The sequence below is a fragment of the Gallus gallus genome, chromosome 3 (genome assembly GCF_016699485.2).
Source record: "Gallus gallus isolate bGalGal1 chromosome 3, bGalGal1.mat.broiler.GRCg7b, whole genome shotgun sequence".
Taxonomy (NCBI): domain Eukaryota; kingdom Metazoa; phylum Chordata; class Aves; order Galliformes; family Phasianidae; genus Gallus; species Gallus gallus.
This window is the reverse complement of record NC_052534.1, coordinates 91,158,759-91,182,210: the sequence shown is the minus strand read 5'-3', so window position 1 is coordinate 91,182,210 and position 23,452 is coordinate 91,158,759. Positions and strand designations below refer to the sequence as shown.

The following is a 23,452-nucleotide window of genomic DNA, read 5'->3' as shown; positions in this document are numbered from 1 at the left end:
TATTCTCATTTGTATTAAAAGTAGGAAACCAATTTCCTTCTTAAAAGCTGATGCAGGTGTAGGATGACATAAAAACTTCATTAGTGTCCCTCCCCAACCCCCCCCACCCAGCAGGTCATTATACAGCTTTGTAAAGGGAGAAAAAAAAAAACAACAACAACAAAAAACACCAACAAAGTGTTTTCTATTGCCTTTTTTTTTTCTTTAGCATAAATGACATCAGCATTTGTAAATTTGGTTTAAAACCCCTTTCTAAATTATTTTGTTTCCTGTAGAACAACTGAAATAGTTATCAATGAAAACGAGATGGCCAAACTTTGACTTCACATACTTTACTGAAGTCTGCAGGTTGAAAAAGTTTGAAACAAGTATGCTCAGAGGACTAGGACATTAAAAGAAAAAAAGTACTTGGAAAAGAAAAGTAAGCACATCTTCATGTTTTTTTCTTCATCTTGATGGAAACTAAGACCTTCAGGAAGAAGTTTAGGTCAATAAAGATATATCCATTTTACATGGCCCAAAGCTGGGATGGAAAACTCATAAAAAGCAAGGCACAAGAGAGCTCAAATTTATTTGTCTCAACACCTCCCACATGTGTGCTTTTCTTTCTTTTTTTCTTTTTTCTTCTTATTTTCTTTTTCTTAAAAAAAAAAAAAAAGAAGAAAAAAAAGACATCAAGAAAGGCTATATGGTAGCTCATTTTATTGAAGATAGAACTTACTATTATGACTCAGTCTCAGTTTCATTACAATATAAGTAGTAGACATTCTTTGTCACATAAAAGATGAAAAAAGTAGGAATGCTTCCTTTCTCTTGGAGCTGTTGTAACATCTATATTCTTCTGGGAAAAGCAGTGAAAACAAAGCACAATAAAAAGTGAGAAGGAAGTAGGAAAAAGCCTTGATCTAGGAAACCAAGAAAAAGAATACTTTCCAAAGCAGAATCTGACAAGTAAATGGCAGTTTTAGAATTGAGACAGCAGAATGATCACTGTATACCAGTGAAATATATATTTTAAAAAGTTTGTATGGCTTAAGAATTTTCTGAAAGCTGAAAATTTGAGGTAATAATGAAACACTACATACTGAATATGTTAAGCTTGTATACTTCTTTGTTCATGACAAGAGAGAACATTTTGGTTAGATGTCTAAGAATTCATGCTGTATAAACAGGAGAATAAAGCTATCCAAAAATGTTAAGCTAGCACTTGCTCAATTATTTCTCCTAGTGCTGCAGACATTGTGTGAACACACCTTTCAAAAGCAAATTCATTCCTGTCAATCAATATAATAAAAAAAGTAATGCAGCAGCACTACAACTAGAAGGCCATGTCTATGATGCAATTAGTTAATTACACTCACTTATTAAGTGATTATGTTATTACTGGGACTTACCTGAAACTAGTCCAGGAAACAAACATATATACTCATGAGAATAAAAGTAAACAAAATTTAAGGTTTTAACAAGGCCTTCTTAATTCAGCTACAAGAGGCATTGAGCTTGCAGGCTCTCATACTGATAAGGCACTTCAGATGAAGTTCCCAAATCACTCCCCATCATATTCGAAAAGTCGTAGCAGTCAGGCAAGGTCCCTAGTGACTGCAAAAACGGAAATATCACTTCCATTTTCTTGAAAGGGAGAAAGGAAAACCTGGGAACCATACGCCAGTGAGCCTCATGTCTGTGCCTGGAAAGACTGTGGAGCAGATCCTCTTGGAAGATATGTTAAGGTACACAATAAGATGAGATTGTTGGAAACAGTCAACGCTTCATCAAGGGGAAATAGTGCCTGACCAACCCAATGGCCTTCTACAGTGGAGTGACAGCTTTGGTGGGCAAAGGAAGGACAAACGACCTCATCTATCTGGATGTGTGCAATGCTTCTAACATGAACTTGCACCACATTCTTCTCTCCAAATCGGAGAGAGATGGATTTAAAGGCAAGAATATTTGGTGAATAAAGAATTGGTTGGATGATCGCAGCCCGAGGGCTGTGGTCAGTGGCTCTATGTCCAGGTAGAATTCAGTCACAGACCCCCCCAGGGGTCTGTCTTGGGACCGGTACTCTTCAACATCTTTATCAGTGACATAGAGAGGAGGATTGAGGGCACGCTCAGCACCTTTGCTAATGATAGCAAGTTCAGAGGTACAGTTGACAAAATAAATGGAAGGAATTGCAGAAGGACCTGGCTAGGCTTGAAAACCTTAATGAGGTTCAATAAGGTCTAATGCAAAACACTGCACTTGGGTCAGGGCAATTCCAGGTACGTGCGGAGACTCTGAGAAGAACTCAGTAAAGAACAGCCCTGCAGAAAAGGACTTGAGGGTCCTGACAGACAAAATGCTGGTGTTCTGGTTGTGAAGAAGCAAAATTGCGTCTGAGAGGTTCTTGGCAATACCAGGAAAAGTACTCATAAACAGGCCAATAGTCATATACAGAAAGAGGAGTTAAACTCACCCGACTGGTGAAGGAGATCTCTGACTATGCAGCACTCCTTCTCAGGAAGCAGCATAAGTCCCAGAGATGCTCTCCCTCCAGTGGCTGGCCCTTATATGAGCCCAGGGTGGCTCCAATCTGGGTCCACACCTTCTGGTCATGCAGAGAGCATAGGTACAATTTGCTTGTGGCCAGCCATGCTCCTTCATCAGGTGCTTTATTGCCAGTTCAAGCCAGGACCATGAAGGTAACGAAGCTGGACATGTGCCAGCAGCATGTTTTCACAAAAGAGAAGGCCAACTGTATCCTGGGCTGTCTCAAAATAAGGTGGCCAGCAAAACAAGGGAGGTGATTGTCCCCTTTACTCTACCTTCATGAGGCCCTATCTGGAATACTGCATCCAGGCAGGGGGCTCCCAGAACAAGAAAGATGCAGAGCTGTTGGAGCAGGTCCAAAGGAGGGCCACAAAGATGACTGAAGAGCTGGAGCACGTCTCTTACAGAGAAAGACTGAGAGAGCTGGACTTGTTCAGCTTGGAGAAGAGAATGCTCAAGGGAGACCGCACAGCAGCATTATAAGCATGAGGCAGACCAATCTTGTACACAAGCAGAGAGTTATAGGACAAGGGAAAATGACTTTAAACTGAAAGAGGGGAGATACAGGTTAGATGCTAGGAAGAAATTCTTTACTCAGAGTGGTGAGGCACTGGCACAGACTGCACAGAGAAGCTGTGGATGCCCATCCCTGGAGGTGCTCAAGGCCAGGTTGGATGGGGCCCTAGGCAGCCTGAGCTGGTGGGTAGAAACCCTGCCCAAAGGGGGCAGGTTGGAACTAGGTGATTTTCAAAGTCTCCTCCAGCATAAGTCATTCTATGATTCTAACCCATAAGTTTTATTTCACAGTTGCTAGCAAGAGTCCACTTCTCTTTACGTTCAAAAATAACGAGCAGCATAGAAAAGCAGCTGTGGAAAATTCTTTACCCCGAACTTAATCAGTAACAAGTCTGTATTATAAGCACGTCCCCTCATTTCAAGTTATGGTTAGAAGTTACAGTTGGTAGTAAGGAAATAGGACTCAAGAATGCATAAAATCGGAAAACAAAGTATGACTCAGTACTATTATTTTCACAGTGGCAGCTTAAGTACTACACTCCTCATTGTACATGGGAGCATGACACAACCTGTCTTGTCACCAATGCATTAAAATTAATTTCAAACGGATGGACAGGGCAAATGCTAACAGACAATTGTTATGCTACAGTTCAACTTACCTCAGAATTCTCTCTCAGCCCTCTTCTAGAGGAAAAGTCCATTTTATGGAGCTGTTCTTACAGAAGGCATTCTTTGCTTCCTTTCTCAAGATAATTAGTTTCCCTGTAGCTGACTACATTTAGGTTTAAAGCATGTTTACACATATACCTAAAGCTGGCATTTTCCACTCCAATTAGACCACTAGTACATACAATTAAATAAGCTATTTGTTAAATTGTTTTCAGTTGTCACAGAAACAGCAGATTTCTTTATGACATCTAAACTGTTTGGAGTGGAGATGTAGAAGAGTAAGTAAATGTACATATACAAGAACACTGGAAAAAGAAGGAATTGGTCAATCAGCAGCAAAAAAAAACCACCCCCCCCCCCCCCCCCCAAAACAAACACACACACACACACACTGCTGGGGAACAGGAGACTAAACTAACTAATCACAATTGAAGTTACAGATACTAGATAGGCAGCCCACTCAATCTGAACATAGACGGGATATATTTATATTCTTTCCTCCCCCAAGCCTCATATCTTTACATTCTCCCTCAAACATATATCTACCAGCTTGGAGATCTGGTTAAGCACTATTTCTATCATAGACTTGAGAGGTCAGAGCCTTCTGTCAAGCATTCACTTCTGGATGCATTTGTCACATTTGCACAGTATGATAATACCACTGAAATAAAGCAGGTAATGAGAGGAATTTTAACCTCTTGAGATAAGACTGTGTGACAACACTTCATTTTATAATAATTGTAATTCCATTGCTCTTCATCTTATTCACAACAGACAGCCTTTCATAACGATTAACAGCTGAATTGCAGAACCAGTTTCTAAAGCTGCTTACTTCATTGTGTACTGCTGGAGTTTGATCTCATAAGTATATGCACTTTATCAGTTTGATCAACTAAAGGCCAGTATTGATTGCACATCTTTTTTTCAAAAAGCTTTGTCTTTCAGGTGCTTCTGTCACAAGTCGACACTTTCCAGAACATAATGGCTCTGGGAAGACAGGATCAGGAATAGTAGGGACACAGTCCAAGCATCCAAACTGATGATTTCTGAAACAGTATATGGTTGGTATTAACAACTTCAATGGGAAACATAAGATGGACAACAACAAAAAGCTCCACACATCTGTACTGAATTTTAGCAGAAAATTCACATGTAGGATAACAGTGCTGGGATATTTCACAGGTACATTCCAATAACACATTCACATTTTTTATTCCAAGCATATGGATTAAATTGCATTTTTGTCGACTCTGGTGGAATGATACAGAATGCCTTTCTGCCCCTAATTACAACTTAGGAATAATCATTTTTCTTCATTAACACTGAAGAGAAGGAAACAATAAACATCAGGTAGGATGTCCCCACAAGATTTCACACTGTCTAGACTCAGCATTTTTCACTTGGAGGAGGGAAAAAAGTGAAACAACATGCTTTGTAGGAAAGAAATATACACACACACACACACACACACATATATTACATTTCAGATGAATACAATTATTCTTCAGCAACTTTTAAAATGTATTTTTTATACAGATACTAAACATCAAACAGTAAATCCCAAGTCCTTTAAAAGGTAGCTATAATTCTGACCAAGAAAAAGAGCAAAGACAAAAGAGGCTATTAAAAATCCAAATTGGCAGATAACAAGACTCTAGACCGGAGCATGTATATTGATTTTGAATATACACTATAAAAGGTATTGTAAATAATTACCAAGGTTTTAAAGTATAAAGAAAAGTAAAGAAAGCAAAGAACCATATAACTCAAGAGAAACATCCTCTATGAAGTTAATTTTCATTGCAGGTAGACAGTGCCCTAACGAGGGTCAGAAATGAACAAAACCCATTAAAGTACAACATTTAGATAAAGGCCATATTTAAGTAACTCATTCTTAGAACTGCTTTCTCAGTCATTTGCCAGACACCTCTTTCCAGTAAAGCAAGTTTTTTTTTAGAATATTTAAATATTTATTACATTACTCAGAAACACATTCACAAGGACAAGGAAAGGAAAATTAAGTCCTCTTATTTGCATGAACTTTCATTTTTCCAATTGCTTTCTCTAATACTTTGTCACTTAAAAAGGCTCACGTTTATTACATGCATGCCTTGATTTTAAAGGGTTTAATGTAACAAAGCTAGCTATCTAAAGCCTCCTTAACAATATAATGAAGCAGGGCAAAACTTATTTTCTTGAATCCTCTAAAACGGAGGTATAGCTCTAGAAATAAAAGAATCAGGTTCCTCAAAGGAAAAAAATGTTTAGGAAGTCTTAATTAGTAGTCCTTTGGCTAAACAAGCTCCTAGTTTTGTTAAATTTATTTACTCATTGAATACTGTGACAGAATTTTGAAAAAAAATCTGACTTAGAAAACCAGAAATCCAAAGGCAAAATATTGGACACTGGTGGTTTTTGAGATGAGATATAAATCGTTACCCTCCCTCCCTGGAGTTCAGAAGAATAGGAATCCTCACGTTTTCTCCACACTATAGAGCTACCACCTTCCACAAGGAGATGTAAAAGTTGTTCAAAAGATCAACATGTAGTCACAAAGGACAGCGTCCCTCGGAATCTTCATTTCACCTCCAACTATGCCATGTCTCACTGTACGCTTCAGTTCCAGAACTGTGCCTGAAAATTTATGGTACAATCATTTCTAATACTAAACTTAATTATTAAAGCCTCTTTCAAGATTAAATGAGAACAAGTCATAAACACAGTTCCCAATGTTCTGAATACTTAAGCACCTTTAACTTGAGCTCAAAAGAGGCATATAAATGCAAATATTTACAGGATCAAGATCCAAAAGTACAATCTTAAGGTTTTATGGGCTAATAAATACAAGAATCTGGGGAGAAGGGTTACCTTGTGCATATTGGTAACAGTATTTTCACAATTTGAAAATAGCTGTTAAAGACAAATTGAACATTGTGATTCACAGGAAAAGCTGTTAGTTAATGCTAGAAAATACTTGGATGTCAAATCAAATTCATTCTAAGAAAATACTCAGTTTCTTATTGACGCCAAATTTAATTTTTCAGTATTTTTTTTGTAGCATGACGGTAACTTCCAAAGCTGGGAAGACGACTATAGCTACACACAAAAAATACTCTCATTTTCCATTATCCATCTCCGACTACTGCTACTTAAATGATCAGCTTTTTCACAGGTAGCCCATAACCTTTGTGCTACAAGAAAGAAGTTACTTAAAATAGCGTAAGACCAAAAAATTTGATCAACGTACTTATATCTTTTTTCAAGGCTACACAGTCCATGGCTCCACATCTTACAGCCCATTGCTAAACATACACTTTCAGTGTTCAATGCCACAAAAAAAAAAAAACACACCACAACGTGATTATTTACTCAAGAGTTTTTATTAAATTTGAATTAAACCATAGCCAGAAAAGAATGGCTAATAGCATTTACTTGCCTCCAACAGAAAATAAGCCCTGTTAATTTGCTGTTAATTTAAAGGACAGCCTTGTTGCTTTGCTGTGAGAATCCTAAATAAGGAAGTGTTTCTTCTCACCTATGTTCTCTTCCCCATAAGTTGTATCGTACCTGTACCGGGATTTTGGATCAAGAGCCTGTGTTTATATCTAGTGCCTAAACTGTTTTCTTACAGTTAATGAAACAGAGGAGTTCTACATCACAAGGTCATCTAAGTTCTCCTTCTCACCTGCCGCTTCAGTTGGAGTCTGGGCAGAACCCAATTTATAAGAACATACTTAACACAAATGAAAGCACTTTTGGCATCAGAAATTACACCATAGTTACATTTATTCAGTATTTTCATCATAGATAAAAGGCTATTCATTACCTACTTCCAAAGTACAATTATTTCCAAATGCTATTAAATATCATTTTACAGCATAAGCTTTATGCTTTATCAGCCTCTGAAATAGTGCCTCTCATTATCAACTACAGAAAAGAAGTACTTAAAGTACTGATCTAAAAACAAACAAAATGGGAATCCAATAATGTGAGATTCTCAGGCAATCTTCTGTCACCTTAATCGATGCAATATGGGATAACAGTCACACAACCCTTCAAAGACAAATTCCACCACAGACAGATGTAAGAAAGCCCTATAGCCAAGCTGTTAATAGCTATCCTCATTACAGATCAGGTGGGGGCCAAACAAAAACAAACAAGAAAAGGCAATAGACGCGCAGAATAGCTGCTGTTGGAAAGAACAGCTAAGGTCATCAGTCCAACTTCCATTAAACTGTTCCAATTAGATTACATTTTCCAGTACATTGTTCAGTTTTTAGATGGGGATATCACAACCTCCCTAGGCAGCCCATTCCAATGCTTCATCAGCCTCAAGACAGAATGACATTCCCCTCCCTACCACAGTATCTAGCTGGAATTACATACGCCACATGTTTGTTCTGTTGCTAGACATCTGAAAGAAATGTTCCTTGTATTAACTACTCATTACTTTCCCTCTGCCCATTTAGATTTCTTCTTAATGATCTTAAAACTAAACAAGCTCAATGTTCTGTCTCACCATATTTGTGATCCAGCACTCTGTGTCATGGTGTCCTCCACTGGATTCACTCTAGTTTGTAACTACCTTTCTTTTACAAAGCAGCCCACTGGTCACAACACTTTCAGTACGGTCTCACTCCAATATGGTCTCACCAAAGTGAGGTGCTACTCCAGTATGGTCTCACAAAAATAATGATTGCTTCCTACGACCAGCTGGCCATACTGCTAATACAGACCAACATGTAGTCAGTCCCCTTTTGCAAGGATGCACTGCTGTTGCACTGTTCATCAGTGATGTAGGTCCTCTTCTGTAGAGCTGCTTCAAGCCATTTGACCCCCTGCCTGTATCAAAAGTTGTTCCATGCCACACAGGACTTTACAGCCCACTGTTAATCTCCAAGGTACATCACTAGCACATGGTCACCTACTGAACTTTATATGGCTCACCACTAACCTTTAAACCTGTCAGTCTATCCATCTATCTGATCACTTACTTGCCTAGCTGGCATCTCCCCATTTTGGGGATAAAAATACTATAGTAGATCGAGTTGAAGATCCTGCTAAAAATTAAACAACATGCACTGTGCTCTCCTTATCTTCAAACCAATCACACCATCACAAAAGGCAACTGAGTCAATCAGGCACAATCTGCCTTTGCTAAAAGCTTACTGCTTCCAATCGCCTTTTAGCTCTTCCTATGTTTGGAAATAGCTTCCAGAAAGACTTAGTTCATATTATAGTTGCAGTTTCCCAGATGATCCTACTTGCTCTTCTTGAAAAGTACGTATAATATTTACCTTTTCTCACCTCTGTGAGCTTTCAATGATGACAGAAAGCAGCCACAGCATCAACCAGTTCTCCTGGATGCACACCATCTCATTCCACTGACATGCAATTGTGCAATTTGTTGAAGTACTCCCTAGCCTTCATCTACTGTATGGATTCACCTTCCATAGACTTCAACGTTAGCCTTCAGGTCCTGGTAGGTCAGAAGACAAATCTGACCAGTAAAAACAGAGCCAAAAAAGGCACTACGCATCTCAGCCTTTTCTTTGTCCTCTATTACTAAGTTCCTTGCCTGTTGAGCAGTAGACCCACACATCCTTAAGCTTTCAAGTTGTTGCCCCCACCCTTCTCGTTTCTCCCCACATCCCTCATGAATGTCAGCTTTGGATGGACTTTTCTCAACTCCATCCCCGAATACTCAGGCAACACCTCTGCATTTCTTTTGGGAAGTTGATGTCAGCTTTCATCTTCCCTGTATTTTATTTTTGTATTGTACGAACTCCCCCCCCATGAGGTTAGCATTCCATAAGCACAAGCAGCTGATATTTTACAGTTGTTTATCCTGATTGTTATGAACAAAGAGCTGGCTATGAAGACCTGTGAAGACGAGCCTTGCCTCACCTTCCCTGTGCTGCTTCTTGATGTGTTTGAACTCAGTCAGGCATCCTGGCAAAATTGCTTAGCTTTCTGTATGTCAAAATAGGCCATTCCTGTGCTTTTGGAAAGTTATTCTTGAAGATTAACCAGCTCCCCTGAGCTCCTTTGCATATCCAGATCGTTCTTCCACTGAATCCTACCAATTAGATCTGTGAACAACAGAGAAGTCTGTTCTCATGAAGTCCCAGGTTCTGATTCTACCAGCCAATTCAGTCACTTCTTTCAGGACTTCAATCTCCAGTCTGCGACTACATCTGCGATCACCACTTTCTTATTTGCAAGTAAGAGGTCTAAGCACCACCCCTAAAGATTCTCTCTGGAAACATGCCTTTTTATTTCAAGTCAAGCAGTTTAATTGCCTCCTTCAGTTACAGGAAAACTTTATTTTAGATGAACTACAACACAAAGCAATTCACAGTTTTTCTACACTTAAGCACAGAGCCTTTCACCTGCAAGTAATATCACAGCTACTTTATTTCACAACTCCATCATCTTTTGGCATTACATCCACATTTTACAACCCATTTGCAAGAGGCCTTTTACCTACCTGTCAAAATATCTGCGTCACTTTTACCTCACACACACACTCACTGAAAATAATATCCTTTAGCAGGATATGAATACATTGCCTGAATTGGCATTTGCTTTCCATTGTGCTTACAGGCACCTGGGGTTTCTGTTGCAACATAAGGATAGGAACTAGTGCTGGATCATTTCACACCCCTGATCTTTGGGTGCATCTCTAATAGCTGAGAGGAGTCGTAACAATTAGAAGATTATACTGATACATAGATTACAGAAACAATCATAGAATATCCTGAGGTGGAAGGGACCCACAAGGATCATCAATCCCAACTCCCGAACTCACGGTTTCATATAGTTACTGCTAATGTTACATACACACACATATGCAAGGATAATTTCGGAAGGCTTATGCACTGACCATAGGTTTTCTAAGTACCAATAGCCGTTTTATTTAGATTTGTCTGCTAGCATCAATTGGATGAAAAGAAGTAGATACTACACTGTTCTCAAATAACTATATTTAACAGCATATTATCAGAAAAAGGAGCGTGCAGTCTCACCTCGAGATGATTTGCTGAGTGTCCCACTTGATGTACCAGCATCTGCTGACAAAGCCTGAACATTTTCCAAATCATTCTCTTTGGATTTTGAGCCCAGATTTATGAGAACCGCCTCCTCTTTTCCACTCGAAGCACGCACAGGAGAAGATGAAGTTTCAGCATAGAGGCGTTTCAGTACTTTCTGTATGAACACTGTGGAGTAACAGAACATTTTTAAATAGGGAAAAAAATAATCAGTGATTTAAAAGGTAGCTTATGACATTAAAAATATACAAAACCAAACTCTAATTGACACAAGAGTTTCCCTCATACCCAGTGCAAATCTGTCTTCAGTAGTCCCTACCTCTCACATGTAATAAAGTTGAAGATTTAATAAATTAAAATACTAAACTGCGTCAGAATAGGCCAGCTTTGAAACCCCAGAGAACGCTAGCAAGGTGACTTATAACGTGCTCCATTTGACTAGATTTTCGTAATAAATTAACACAGTACGTTTCCAGACTAAACACACATTTATTTTTAATTTTCTTTTAAAACAAATACTTTTACAGATTTCTTACAGAACTGTTGCAAAGCTGTTTGAAGTACAGGTCTCTCCTGGCATAGTGGCATTGCAATTGAATCACTCATTAAAAATAATAATAATAAAAAAAATCAGTAAGCTAAAACTGCTTAATCATATAGAAAAGCTAGTAAGCAGCAGTAAAAACACATGGTAACCCAATTATTTCTACCAAAGTAGAACTACTCTTATATGCCTCTGCCTTTTATGGGCTACCTTCTCAATTCACCTGCAATCTGCTATTACCTCAAATGCAAGCATCATTTGATTAGATAGAAGGAATATATATGCAAAGAATTTAGTCATCAACAACATTATCATCTTTATACAAATGCATGCATATTTCAATCAGTCGAAGCAACATCCTATAGACTTTTTGTCTATTGCAGAACATCCCCGCTTTCAAAAATTCTAAACCTTCAACCAGATATTGCAGCACGAGGGGGAGTGAGAAGGAGGGAAAAGAGATTCAGAGGAAGATTGGAATTAAGGTCACATATTTTAACGGGAATTATATGGATTCTATACAAGTGACTTGGTACACGTTCTTAAAGTAATTCTGCCTAAAGAAGTGTATAGAAACACACAATTACAGTTCACAGATCTCTTCAATAAATGGCTTTACTTCACAGCTAAGGAATCAGATTCACTGAGTTGGGAAACCCTTGAATTTCCAGTCCTGGAAAGACAAGCTGCATCTTCCCATCATCTCCCCACACTACCTTGGTGATGGGTTTCAATTGCCATGTCATAGCTGCAGGGAAGAATGTCTTGGGCTTTTTTTGAGCTCCTATTAGTTTATGCATAATCACTTTTTGCTTGGACCAAATTTCTTGAATAATCATTGACCTTATAAAAATACCCAAGAAAAGAGCTAAGCCTGAAGAGTCACTTGAGAAAGACAAAACCCACAGTTACTGATCTCAGACGAAAGTAGAGAAATAACCAATACAGTAAGACAAATGTAATTGCTTTGTGAAGATCTCTGACTCTAAAGTAAGCTGTCTAAGAGGTTTACCCTGGACCCTCTCTCCCTGCTCACAGCTACTGCAACACTTCAACGAGCTCCAGATCCAGGCACTTGTACCGTATTGTACCCAAAGCAAGTGCTTCTTTGAGATAATGGTAAATCTTAACAAGGTGAATGTTCTCCAGAACTGCTGTAGCTACCCTCCTTAGTAACTACAGTAGGTGTTCCACTCCTCACCTCATGTCTGACTCCCCACATCATCTGTTCAGATACACCCTACATTTATCCTCTCCTCCCGCAAAATGACTCCTTTCTTTCATTTTAAAGATATTTGAACTCTACTCATACACACATTGGCATTGCTTCAGAAAGCAATACGAGATCAGTTTTAATACATGCTTATTCTTATGGACTCTTTTCATCTGTAACACCTGTGTCTGAGAAAGCAACCTGAAACACTTGCCTCTGAAAGGTACAAATACCTAGGAAGGCATACTTTCAACAAAAATCTCTCTTGCTTAGAAATAAGTATCTACATCAGTAGCAGCAATGTATTTACTCCAGAAAAGATGTAGTCCACGTGCCAACACAAAAGCTTACTGGTTTTCAGTACAAACAAGGGGAGAAGAAGTTGGGTGCTTTTTACTGCCTGCAGCACTTCTGCATCTGACAGTGCCTCTCAGTACAGTTAAGACATCTCCTCAGGGAAGCAGTAAGCCCAATAGCCACAACAGAATGGAAACAGTCAGCGGTGACATCTAGGGCATAACAAGTTGCCTGTCTGGAACCAGGTGTACTTTAAGCCTTCTGAGTACAGCAGGAATTAATGAACCCCAGCAGTAAACCTTCCTTGGGAAAATTTTAAGAGGTGGCATTCCTATGTAGTTAGGAAAAAAAAACCCTGACTAATTTAGTCTGAGATACTTAGAATCCTAAGTATATTCCAGCCTGCAATAAATAAATAAAATCTGTGTGTGGCCCAACACTGTTCCAACAAGTTTTCCTGTGTATCAGCACACAAGGAAATTGGACTGATGAACAGTATCTATCCTGCTACCCACAACAGCTTTACAAGCACTCTGCTTTGCATTTAAGAGTCTCTCAGAGCTAAGCTACCAAAACCTTTTTCAGATGATAGAGGATACTGTTTCCTCGGGGTTCTATTACTGCAATTACTTAGAAAAAAATACTACTAATAAAAAATAATCCTGTTAGGTCAGTAAGTGTTGGCTTAACCATAGGAAGCTGGTCACATATGATGCTATACAATGGCTTTTCTCCCCCAATTAGAACTCTCCCTACCTTGTTTGGTACTATGCAGCACCAGAGATCTATCTGTAAATCTGGTAAAAACCCCTTGGAGGCAATGCACAGTAATAATATTAATAGCAATACCTGGCACAACTTCTAAGAGAATCTTTGCTCCTCTGCTACAGGGAGAGACCAAGCTAGACTGACAGTGCCTCTGTTAACAAGGTTATAAAGATTAAAGAGAAAAATGGAGCCTTAATAACTACATTTTTCTTGGGGTAGCCGCTATGCTTATGAGGACAAGCAAAAACTCCTAAGTGGAGATTAATAAACCAGAGGTGACTATAGAAGAAAACCTGTGTGTCTTATCAATCATGACAGAGACTCAGCCAGTGGTGTGATTAAAGTTGTGTATAGTGACAGTGTGATCCAGATCCTACTGAGCCAAACATTTTTTACTCTGAGACAGGAGAGTGTACTGCATTAAAATACAACTCTAGAAAGACCTCACTGGAAACACTGCGTAGATTTAAGTCAGCTGTATATAAACCAGCTGAACTCAAATCAGAGCAGAGAAGTTTCTACAATAACCAGCAAGGCACAGAAGAACACAGATCTGGAGCTGTTTACAATAAGCAAAGAAATGTCAGAAGAATTTTAAGTATGAAATAGTAGGAAGTGTTACGTAGCTCAAGCACAAGGCTGCATAAGGCCAGGTCACAAAAATACTAATGAGGGATAAGAATTGCCAGGATAAATGCATGTGTAAACACCTAGATGATTTTCAACATTCATCTCATAAAATAAGGCAGTAAGGAAAGCCTCTTTTATTGAACTCTAAACTTCTGTAGAAGCTACAGGGCTGTTTCCAACAAAAAGGACTAGAACCAATTCCAAAGGTTGCTTTCAATCTTGTGTTCTTCACCAATTACTCCAGAGATGCTTACAGCTAGTTACTGACATGCTAAAAAACTAAGCCAAAAGATCGGGTGTATACAATCCCTCCAGGTCTCATATTTGTTAAAAACAACTAGGAAAAAAAAAAGGAAAAGCCCAAACCCATACATTCTTCAGACTTCTGAATTCATTCTCTATTTAGATTGCAGAAGGGAAACAAGTTTATTTGCTTTCCAGACGAAGATACACAATGCTACCAAAGCAAACAGCCTGCAACTGATACACACTGGGTTTTCCTACTTCATGATTAAGCTGAAGCAGCTCTCAAAGATGCATATTTCCAGGAATGATCCAGCAACAAAAAGGAGCCAATGTTTTCAGGAAGGAAAACAACTTGTAACAGGTACCACGCTGCTAAGTGGCTAATACTTGACAACTCGCCTGTATAAACAGCGAAGTACAAATACAGCAGAAATCTGAAAAAGCACTGCGTGTCTGCAGTTTGACGTAACAGAAGGAAAACAAACTCCAGGAGAAAGTACAGAGCATACACCGGGTAGAGATACAGATGAATACCCAGCATCTTTCTACCACAGTTTTCTAAGAATAAAAAGCCTTCCTTCAGTTCAATGTTTGGTATCGAAGTGTTAAGCTGACACCATTAAGTTTCTTGTCTTACGTACATATGCAACCTACCCACAGTTGCACATGTGCCAATATAGGAATAGCACTGCAGACTTACAGAGATTCTCCTGGGGTTGACAGCACAACTGAAAAACTCAGCACTGCAGATTACAGCAAAAACACGTTCGATAATCGAACAAATAACGTTCTGATCAGCACCAGAAGTGTTCCTGTCCAGCTGAGTGTAGGAGGAGACTGTGTCCTCAAGTAAGGTTTCTGTGGAGAACGCTTGCCACATACTTTTGGCTACGTGCCATATATACTGTGAGCGCCCCCGCGGCGTTTCTCAATTGGTTGCCTGCTGCCTACTCAGATGTTAGTTGGGCAGCAAGAATAAAACAAACGGCATCAGGAGCAACGAACACAGAGCTCTGAGAGGCTCGCGACTCACCCTGCTTGATCTCTCTCCTACTAACAGTAGTGCTGTGCAACCTGGGAAGTCAAGAAATTCTTGTGAAACCATCTCATGTGTAAGATATTTTAACGCATTATTTTGGTTAATGCAGAGAAGAAAAGAGTACAGCAGAACAGAAGACAATGGAAAGAATAGAATGTTTGGACAAGGCTTCATTAAAATGTTCAGTTCACCTCTGTTAGAGCAGAATTATTCTCCAGTATTCAACAGGATTATAATCCTTGAAGGATGTGTTGTTCTGCAAGTATCATACCACCTACAAAGGCTATTTTGGGATGGTTATTTTACAGAACTGTCACAAAATCACAGACCAGTTAAGGCAAGAAAAGACCTCCAGACATTGTTTAGTGCTCAAATTAGGGTCAGCTAGAGCAGCTTGCCTAGGGCCATGGTCTATCAGGTATAAGAATCATAGAATGGTTTGGGTTGGAGGGGACCTCAAGGATCATGAATCTCCAACTCTCCCACCACAGGCAGGGCCGCCAACCTCCACATTTAATACTAGACCAGGCTGCCCAGAGCCCCACCCAACCTGGCCTTGAACACCTCCGGGGATGGGGCACCCACAACCTCTCTGGGCAGCCTGTTCCAGCACCTCACCACTCTCTTGGTAAAAAACTTCCCCCTGCTACCTCAATGCCAATACTTCCATCATCAGCGCTTCTCTAATCATAGCTACGCAGTCAACTCTCAACCAGGACATTCAAAGGGACCACTTGCAGACGAAAAAATGAAAGTCAGATGCATGAATTTCACTAAGACCTGCATCAACAGGGTATAAAAGTATTTTAAGAGACCACTACGTACAGAAAACATCAGCCAGATTACCATTTTTACCAGCTAGCAGGTGGAAAACTGATAAGGACTTCTGGCTAGGAGGTGTTTTCCATTCCCTTAAACCATTTTCTACAATGCTTACTTCCCCTTTTATCATACAACGAGGACATTGATGTTTTAGGTCTTCTGCACTTCTCAAGGAGTTGCTCAACTGGCCAAACTGATCAACCTTTTATTTATTTGGCCTATCATGCAGAGCTATGGCTGAGAATCAGTGCAAGTTTCAAAAAGACAAAAGACACCTCGCTTGTACTGCACAGTACAAACAAAATCCAGTTTGCAGTTACAACACCTAGTGATAGACATGTGCAAGACATCACACTGTACACACATTAGCTGCCCCACCAAGAAGGCTGGAGAGCATTCAGCTGGCCAACTACTCAGCATCGAAAATGCTTTCATTAAAGATGAAACTGTACTGAGTCCAAGGCCCCATTACAGTCAATAGACATCTGATAAGAAATAAACTAATCTTGATCCAAGTTTCATAATACAGGAAGAGCCACATATACATTGATTACAGACGAAAGCAAAGCCACAAATCATCCGTTCAAAAACAATCTTCCAGTCAAGTTCACTTACATGTAACTACCAACAGATAAGGATATATATAATTTTCCCATCTTCAAAAGTGTTCAAGCCACATGGACATACGAGGAAGAGAATAAGTATACTATGAATACAATTACACACTATGTAGCCTAGGTGTTCACACTATAAGGATGGATGTCATATTTATAAAAGGGGTACTCTTGTCCAAGCCAGAAGAAAAATGTTACCATTTTCTTGCTACCAATTTGTTGCTAAGACTGACATATTTCCATTCCACCACAAACGGTACGAACGTACACCAAAAACACTAGCATGGGGGGTAACCAAATTGATCTTTACAAAAGAAAAAAAAAACCCTGAATTGAAACATACAGAATCTGAGATGTATTCAAAGTACAGTTTTACATATATGAGAATGGGAAATCTCCAATTTCACAGTATTTTGCTTTCTGTTCACAGTCTCTAAACAGCCCTCATCCTGCAGGTGAAGCTATGGTAACAGGTTCTTATGAGGACAGCTACACAACAATACATGACAACAGCAGGAACTGAAGGAGCTGTTGCAGAAAATGCAGGCTAAAGCAGACCATCTCTCTCTTGAAAGATGCCAATGTAGATAAACACAGAGGTCTCGGTCAAAGAGTACGCCCTTCTGCAGATCAGCCACAATATCTTGTTTCCACCTAGCAGTGCTTACCTACAGATGAATACTTCTACATACTATGACTCTCTCTTTTTTAATTCCAGAAAGTCCTTGTTTCTCAAAGGCACTGTTATTCTCCAAGATTCCTTCTTGAGGAACTCACCAAGTAATATTTCAGCTTAACATTTCAAGGTGGAATTCACTTGCACCTTAAAGCCAGAATAATCACTAAGGCTAACCCATCTGAATGATGGAAGAAATTATCTTGCCTACCTAACCATGCTGAAACCAACCTGTGTCTGAATACATACAATATATTCCATGAGACTCTGGAGGCCCTTCAAGAAGTGGAAACACTAAAAATGCTTTACTTTAGGGTTTTTTTTTAATTGTTTAATCAACTTCCCTTATACCCTTATACAATTCTTACACTCTACTACTCTGATGAAATGTGAATGACAGCTTTAAGGAAAAAAAGCACATTTCTAGCTGAATGTCCAAGCACAGGAACAGTCCTCTCCCAGTTTTACAGTTTATTTCATAGGCATTCCATGCAACAGAAAACATTACTCTTAATAAAGTTACCGTCACATATTTAGGCAGAAACAGAAGAAACATCCTGTTTGCAAATCAAACAGAAGGATGTTCTTGTACCCAAGGTCACATGAATTCTGTGTTTGAGCTGCCTGCATGTGAGTACAGCTGTTAACCTTTACATCATGGGGAGCTGCACAAGAAGCTGAGATGCTGTCATTTTTAATCTGTGTAACACTAACTTCACTGTCTTAAGGTTTGTGTCAAGACCTCATACATCATTTTCTCCAAAACTTATATTAGCATTCCATGTCCCATTAGACATTAAAATCGGATACTAATTGCCTAGATTTTACTCATCTTATTCTTAACATAGTTATTGAATTGTAATAAAGAACTTCCAGCTATGTGCTGTAATAACAGTCCACAATAATGCATTTCCATTTATCTTTTCACCAAGCACTATGTTTTAGAGTATAAGGAAAACCACTTTGTTACCTGAAACTTCAGTAATACATCATTCTCCCTTCTTTGAGGCATCTTTTGAACGAGAGCAACTTATGTAAGTATACAGATTAAGACATCAGTAGAGGAGAAAAGAAACAGTGACTGCATAACCCACAGCTGTGCATTCACCTAAATTAAGTAGTAAGTCACAACAGGCATCGCTGTACCACTCAGACTGACCTGTGGGCCCCCAGGCCAACATGACTCATGGCAATCACAGATACAAAACTAAGATACGCACGATAGAAAGCAGACATTTGTTTTCTCTTCTTAGCTAAGATGAAACCGATTCAGCTTCAGTAAGCATGATCTCTGTGTCACCCTGCAGCTTCAAATCAGTACGACTGGTGTTACATCTGTCAGCAAGTTCTGCATGACTGTGTAGTTCAATAAGAATCTGACTAATAGATCGTGCCATCCTGTCTCAACAGAGGCTTTAGAGATCTCTCAGTAGGCCACTTTAATTGCGACTGCAAGCTCTTAGACATCTAATAAACTTGACTTGACATGACACAGAAAACAAGAAGTTACACAGCCAACACAATGAGAACAGTAGGATTTTGTTCCAGCTGTTCATGAGAACCCTGCCTGCCTGACAGCAAAACCTTGTTAACTGTGTACTCTCACTATTGCCCTGGGAAAATAAAGCATCTTCCCCATCGCATCAATCTGTGCACGCTATTCATGTTTCAAGGTGTGTCATGACACGTTTCTCATACTGCGTGATCAAACAGATCTCACTCGAAACATCTCAAGATCTCACACCTATCCTTAATAAAGGAGAACAAGTTTGCTAATTCAAATTAATTAATCGTTCTTGCTACTTTGAGTTGGTCCAAGTGTAATTATTTGTTTGTTGACTTGAGAGTTGAAGGGGTGCTGAAGAGAGGAAAAAAAGTAACCAACCTCAGCAAAGCTCCACAAGCCGTGCACTTGAACATCACCGGTCATGGAAACCATACCCTGCAAACACAGTGTGTAAACTGCCTGAACTTCAGAAAGTTTAAACCTTACTTTAACCAAAAAACTTCTTCCAGTTTCAGGGAATGCAAACAGCACATGGCCTGAGGGGAGCAAACTCAAGCATATATGTGCAAGCTGAAGTAGTAGCCCTTTTCTTTTGTACTACTACCATAAGGTTTTCACTACATCTTGCGGGGCCTTTTTCCATTCTAACTTAGAAACACTGCTGGTATTGGGTAATCCTCTGCTATGTGGTGCGGGTAACATGGAAAACAAACTGTAACTCAGCTGCTCGAAGCACTGCCCTAAGAACAGTTAAATGAGTGAAGAAAGCAATTTAGAGTTCAGGTTACTGAAGAAAAACAACTTGATAATTTTAAAAAGAACTTGCTCTCTCCACTTGAGAGAAACTGAAGTGAAGTTCAAAACACCAGTATTTACAAATCAAACCTTGAAACTGCTAGAAGTAGTATCACTGAGCATATACAATATACAAAATGTAAGCAACGTGCCCATCTAGCCTTCCTCAGGGAAGTAAATACATCCCACTTGGCCACGACTTGAGTATTTGATTGCTACATAATATCCAGCAATTGCTACAGATGTTCCCACGTGTATCTAACAAAATCAATATTATGTCAAATAGCCCATCATTATGAAGCATGGAAGCTTCAATGACAGGCATTTTCCTTTCTTTCAAAGAGTTATAAGGGTATTTGAATATAAATCATTAGGCAAGCCCTAGAAGCGCAAATTTCCAGACACCTGTTTGCTGTTTTCTTTTAAAACCTTTTGAACTAGAGACAACCAGAAGCATAATGGGGCTGGATGGGGCTGTGAGCAACCTGGCCTAGAGAGTTGTGTCCCTCCCTGCAGCAGAGGGTTGGAACTAGATGACCTCAATGGTCCCTTCCAACCCAAACCATTCCTTGATTCTATAAGAAACCAAACACTGCCTACTGGAAATGACAGCCTGGTAGGTCTTCAAGGATTGCTCCACAAAAAAACCCCAACAACCCTCTTCTCACTAAACCCAACAACACCCCTTCCGCTCCCAAGAACCCTGAAGGCCACATTACACCAGAATCGGCATATTCAGTTATCTGCACATGTGTTACCTTCACAGACTTCCTAAATACAAAGTTGGTGGATCTACCACATCTGCTTGTTTGCTCGTTACCATATCAGCCTCCCTCTCTGGCTACATTACTCACTCAGGCTCAAAGCTGAACTCAGCAACAACAGCCTCCAATTTATTTCCTCCATCCCCTAATAAGTCCTAATGGCAGATTCAACTGTGCTTATGCTAGTACGACTTCTACGTTTAATCACAGAAACATCGGTATCACTGATTTATTTAGCTGCAACCCAAATAAACAACCCCACTTTCTCAAATAAAGTTCAGATCATCATCACCCACAATAAATCTTTGGTCACTGACTGCAAGATGCATTGTCAATAGCTGCCCAAGGAAAAAAACAAACCACCTTTCCCACCTCTACAAGAAAAACAACAAACCACCAAAGCAGAAAACAACAACAAAAGAGCCCACCGACAAATGAACAAAACACCCCAAAAAACCAAATTCCATAAACGTACCAAAACACAAAACCACACAGTCAATATACCTTCTACAGAGCACGAACAGCCCGTGCCAGACATCAAACTCCATTTCTAGACCACATGTCCCTTATTTGTAAGAACCTATTAAAAGCCATTTACCCTAAAGAAAAGTGGTTTAACCATTTTGTTTAAAAAAAATCCTCACAGGGTTTTCAAGAAAAAATACATAGAGTTGAAAAAATAACCCCATTAAGATCTGTAAGAAGGGGAGTTGCTCTTAATTAGCAAATAGAAAAAAACTGATGTGTTTTTCTGCAAGGATCAAGTACTTGTACTTATATGTGATAGAGCCATTAAAAATCAAAAGAAAGAACAACTTAGGAACTACAGTCTCCTTCCAACCCGCATACAAGTAGGCTCTTCCTGCCTCAAACCTAAGTTTCACCACAAGAACACTGAAATAGCACTCCGCAGTGCAATATTCTCTGTTCAAAATTTTTTTTGTTAGTGGAGGTGTTGACTATCAGTCACCACATTTCCAGTATAACCTCCCAGACAGGAAGCCTGTAGCACCACTTGGTCATCCTTCACGTGGCATACTAACTTTGGTAGCATTGACTAGCAGTGAAGGACAGTGATGTGCACCAATACCAGCACCTCAGTGCTACCCCTTAGCAGCCAGGCCACCACCCTGCCAGCCTGAATGGCAGCTTTATACTGGAACCACACCAGCTTTAAAGAATGATTGATATGGCTTTGAAGAAGCAAGTAATATTTAACAGCAATGAAATATATCACCCACTGTGGATAATCATCCTGCCAATAACGCATTGAATGAGAACTGCTCGGTCAATCTAGCTCTGCTATGTATCATCGATAAATATGCCACCGCAAACAAGAAAAACTACACATGGAAACACAGCAATACTCAGAACTGTACTTTCCCAACCCATTCCCGAGTAGATCTCCCTTACCTGTACTGGTTTACTACCTTTCAGTTACTTCGATCCTTTCCAGTGACAATTCATCCCAACAAGCTGCTGACCACCCCTTTTATTCTATCTTATGGCCCAGTTCAAAGCAAAACTAAAAACTCCAGCGATCATTTCTAATCCAGACAAAAACAAACAACAGTCTTCAGTATCTTCTACCTATTGTCATGAGCAGCAGTGCCTGCTTGGATGAAGCTGCAGACTCCTCCAACCCAGGTGCCCACATTGCATGCTCTCAGCCTTCTATTCCTTGCTGGATTTGCTGTCTGATGTCAAACCACCACTGCTCAGAGAGGAACATGAGTGGCTTCCATTGTTAAAGGGTATAAACTATCACTCAAGCAAGATCACTGTAGCTTTTTCTTCCACCTCACAGAAACAAATGTTCTTATATATGATCTCTGGTTTAAAGGAGTTGGAGTCATTTGGAATTTCACACAGCCGGGTGGAGGGACCCTTATAGGCCATCCAGCCCAACCCCCTGAGCTGAACAGGGACACCACAGCCATATCAGGTGCTCACAGCCCCGGCCAGCCTGACTGAGGGTGCCTGCAGGGATGGGGCATCCATCACCCCCCCCCCCCCCCCCCCCGGACAAAATCTGCTCTCCTTCCTCTCAGCCCCAGAGTCCCACGTTTATTTATGAGCAAACGAACGCTCTTTTCTCCACTCACGAACTTTCTCTCACCAAACGCCTATCTGTACTTCTGCCTTTCCCCATCGGCTATTGGACGGAGCTGTATCTCGGACAGACAGCTCTGCTCTGCTTCCATACCTCCTTCAGAGCTGCCGCTGGCCGCCTTCAGCCAGCAAGCACGTCAACACCGAGCTCCCTGTCCAGGCACCCACATTCTATCAATCAGTTAAGACTCAGGTCCGCGACTGTGTGAAAACCAACGACTCGGTCACACAGCCGCTGCAGGCGATACGAACTCAGACGGCCCAGCGCTCAGCCGCACCGAACTCCTCCGTAGGACAACACAGCACTTTACCACACGCCGACGCCGTTACAACCTCGCTCTTCCCGCGCGAGGTGGGCTCTCACACAACTCAAACGCCGAACAAACTGAACGAAGTTACGCTTCGATACGGAGCGCCGTCGCTCCCCCGCCAGCCCGACGCTACGGGCAACCGCGGCGCGCACAGCTCAGCCAGCGCAGCGCGGGACTCGGGGGCGAGCACGGACGGCGACCTCCCCCGGCACTGCCCTCACCCCGCGCACGGCCCGCTCAGCCCAGGCGCCCCTGGACGGGACGAGTCAGGACATAGGGACGGCCGAGCCCCGCCGCGAGGAGGGCGGCGGCGAGAGACCGCCGCTCAGCGTGTGTGTGGGGGGT

General features: G+C 40.5%; 1 protein-coding gene across 6 annotated transcripts in view; it reads right to left on the bottom strand.

The window, feature by feature from the left end:
• The window catches only part of ERICH1 (glutamate rich 1), a 94,025-nt gene that overhangs the window by 70,409 nt on the left and 164 nt on the right, over positions 1–23,452 (bottom strand). For all 6 annotated transcript variants that reach the window (XR_005858087.2, XR_005858089.2, XR_005858088.2 and 3 more), the window contains exon 2: positions 10,746–10,937. Coding sequence is in view for 3 of the 6 variants with exons in the window: in XM_040697187.2 (XP_040553121.1) it covers positions 10,746–10,937 (192 nt within the window). In the remaining 3 variants the exon portion in view is untranslated. The remainder of the gene's footprint in view (positions 1–10,745; positions 10,938–23,452) is intronic.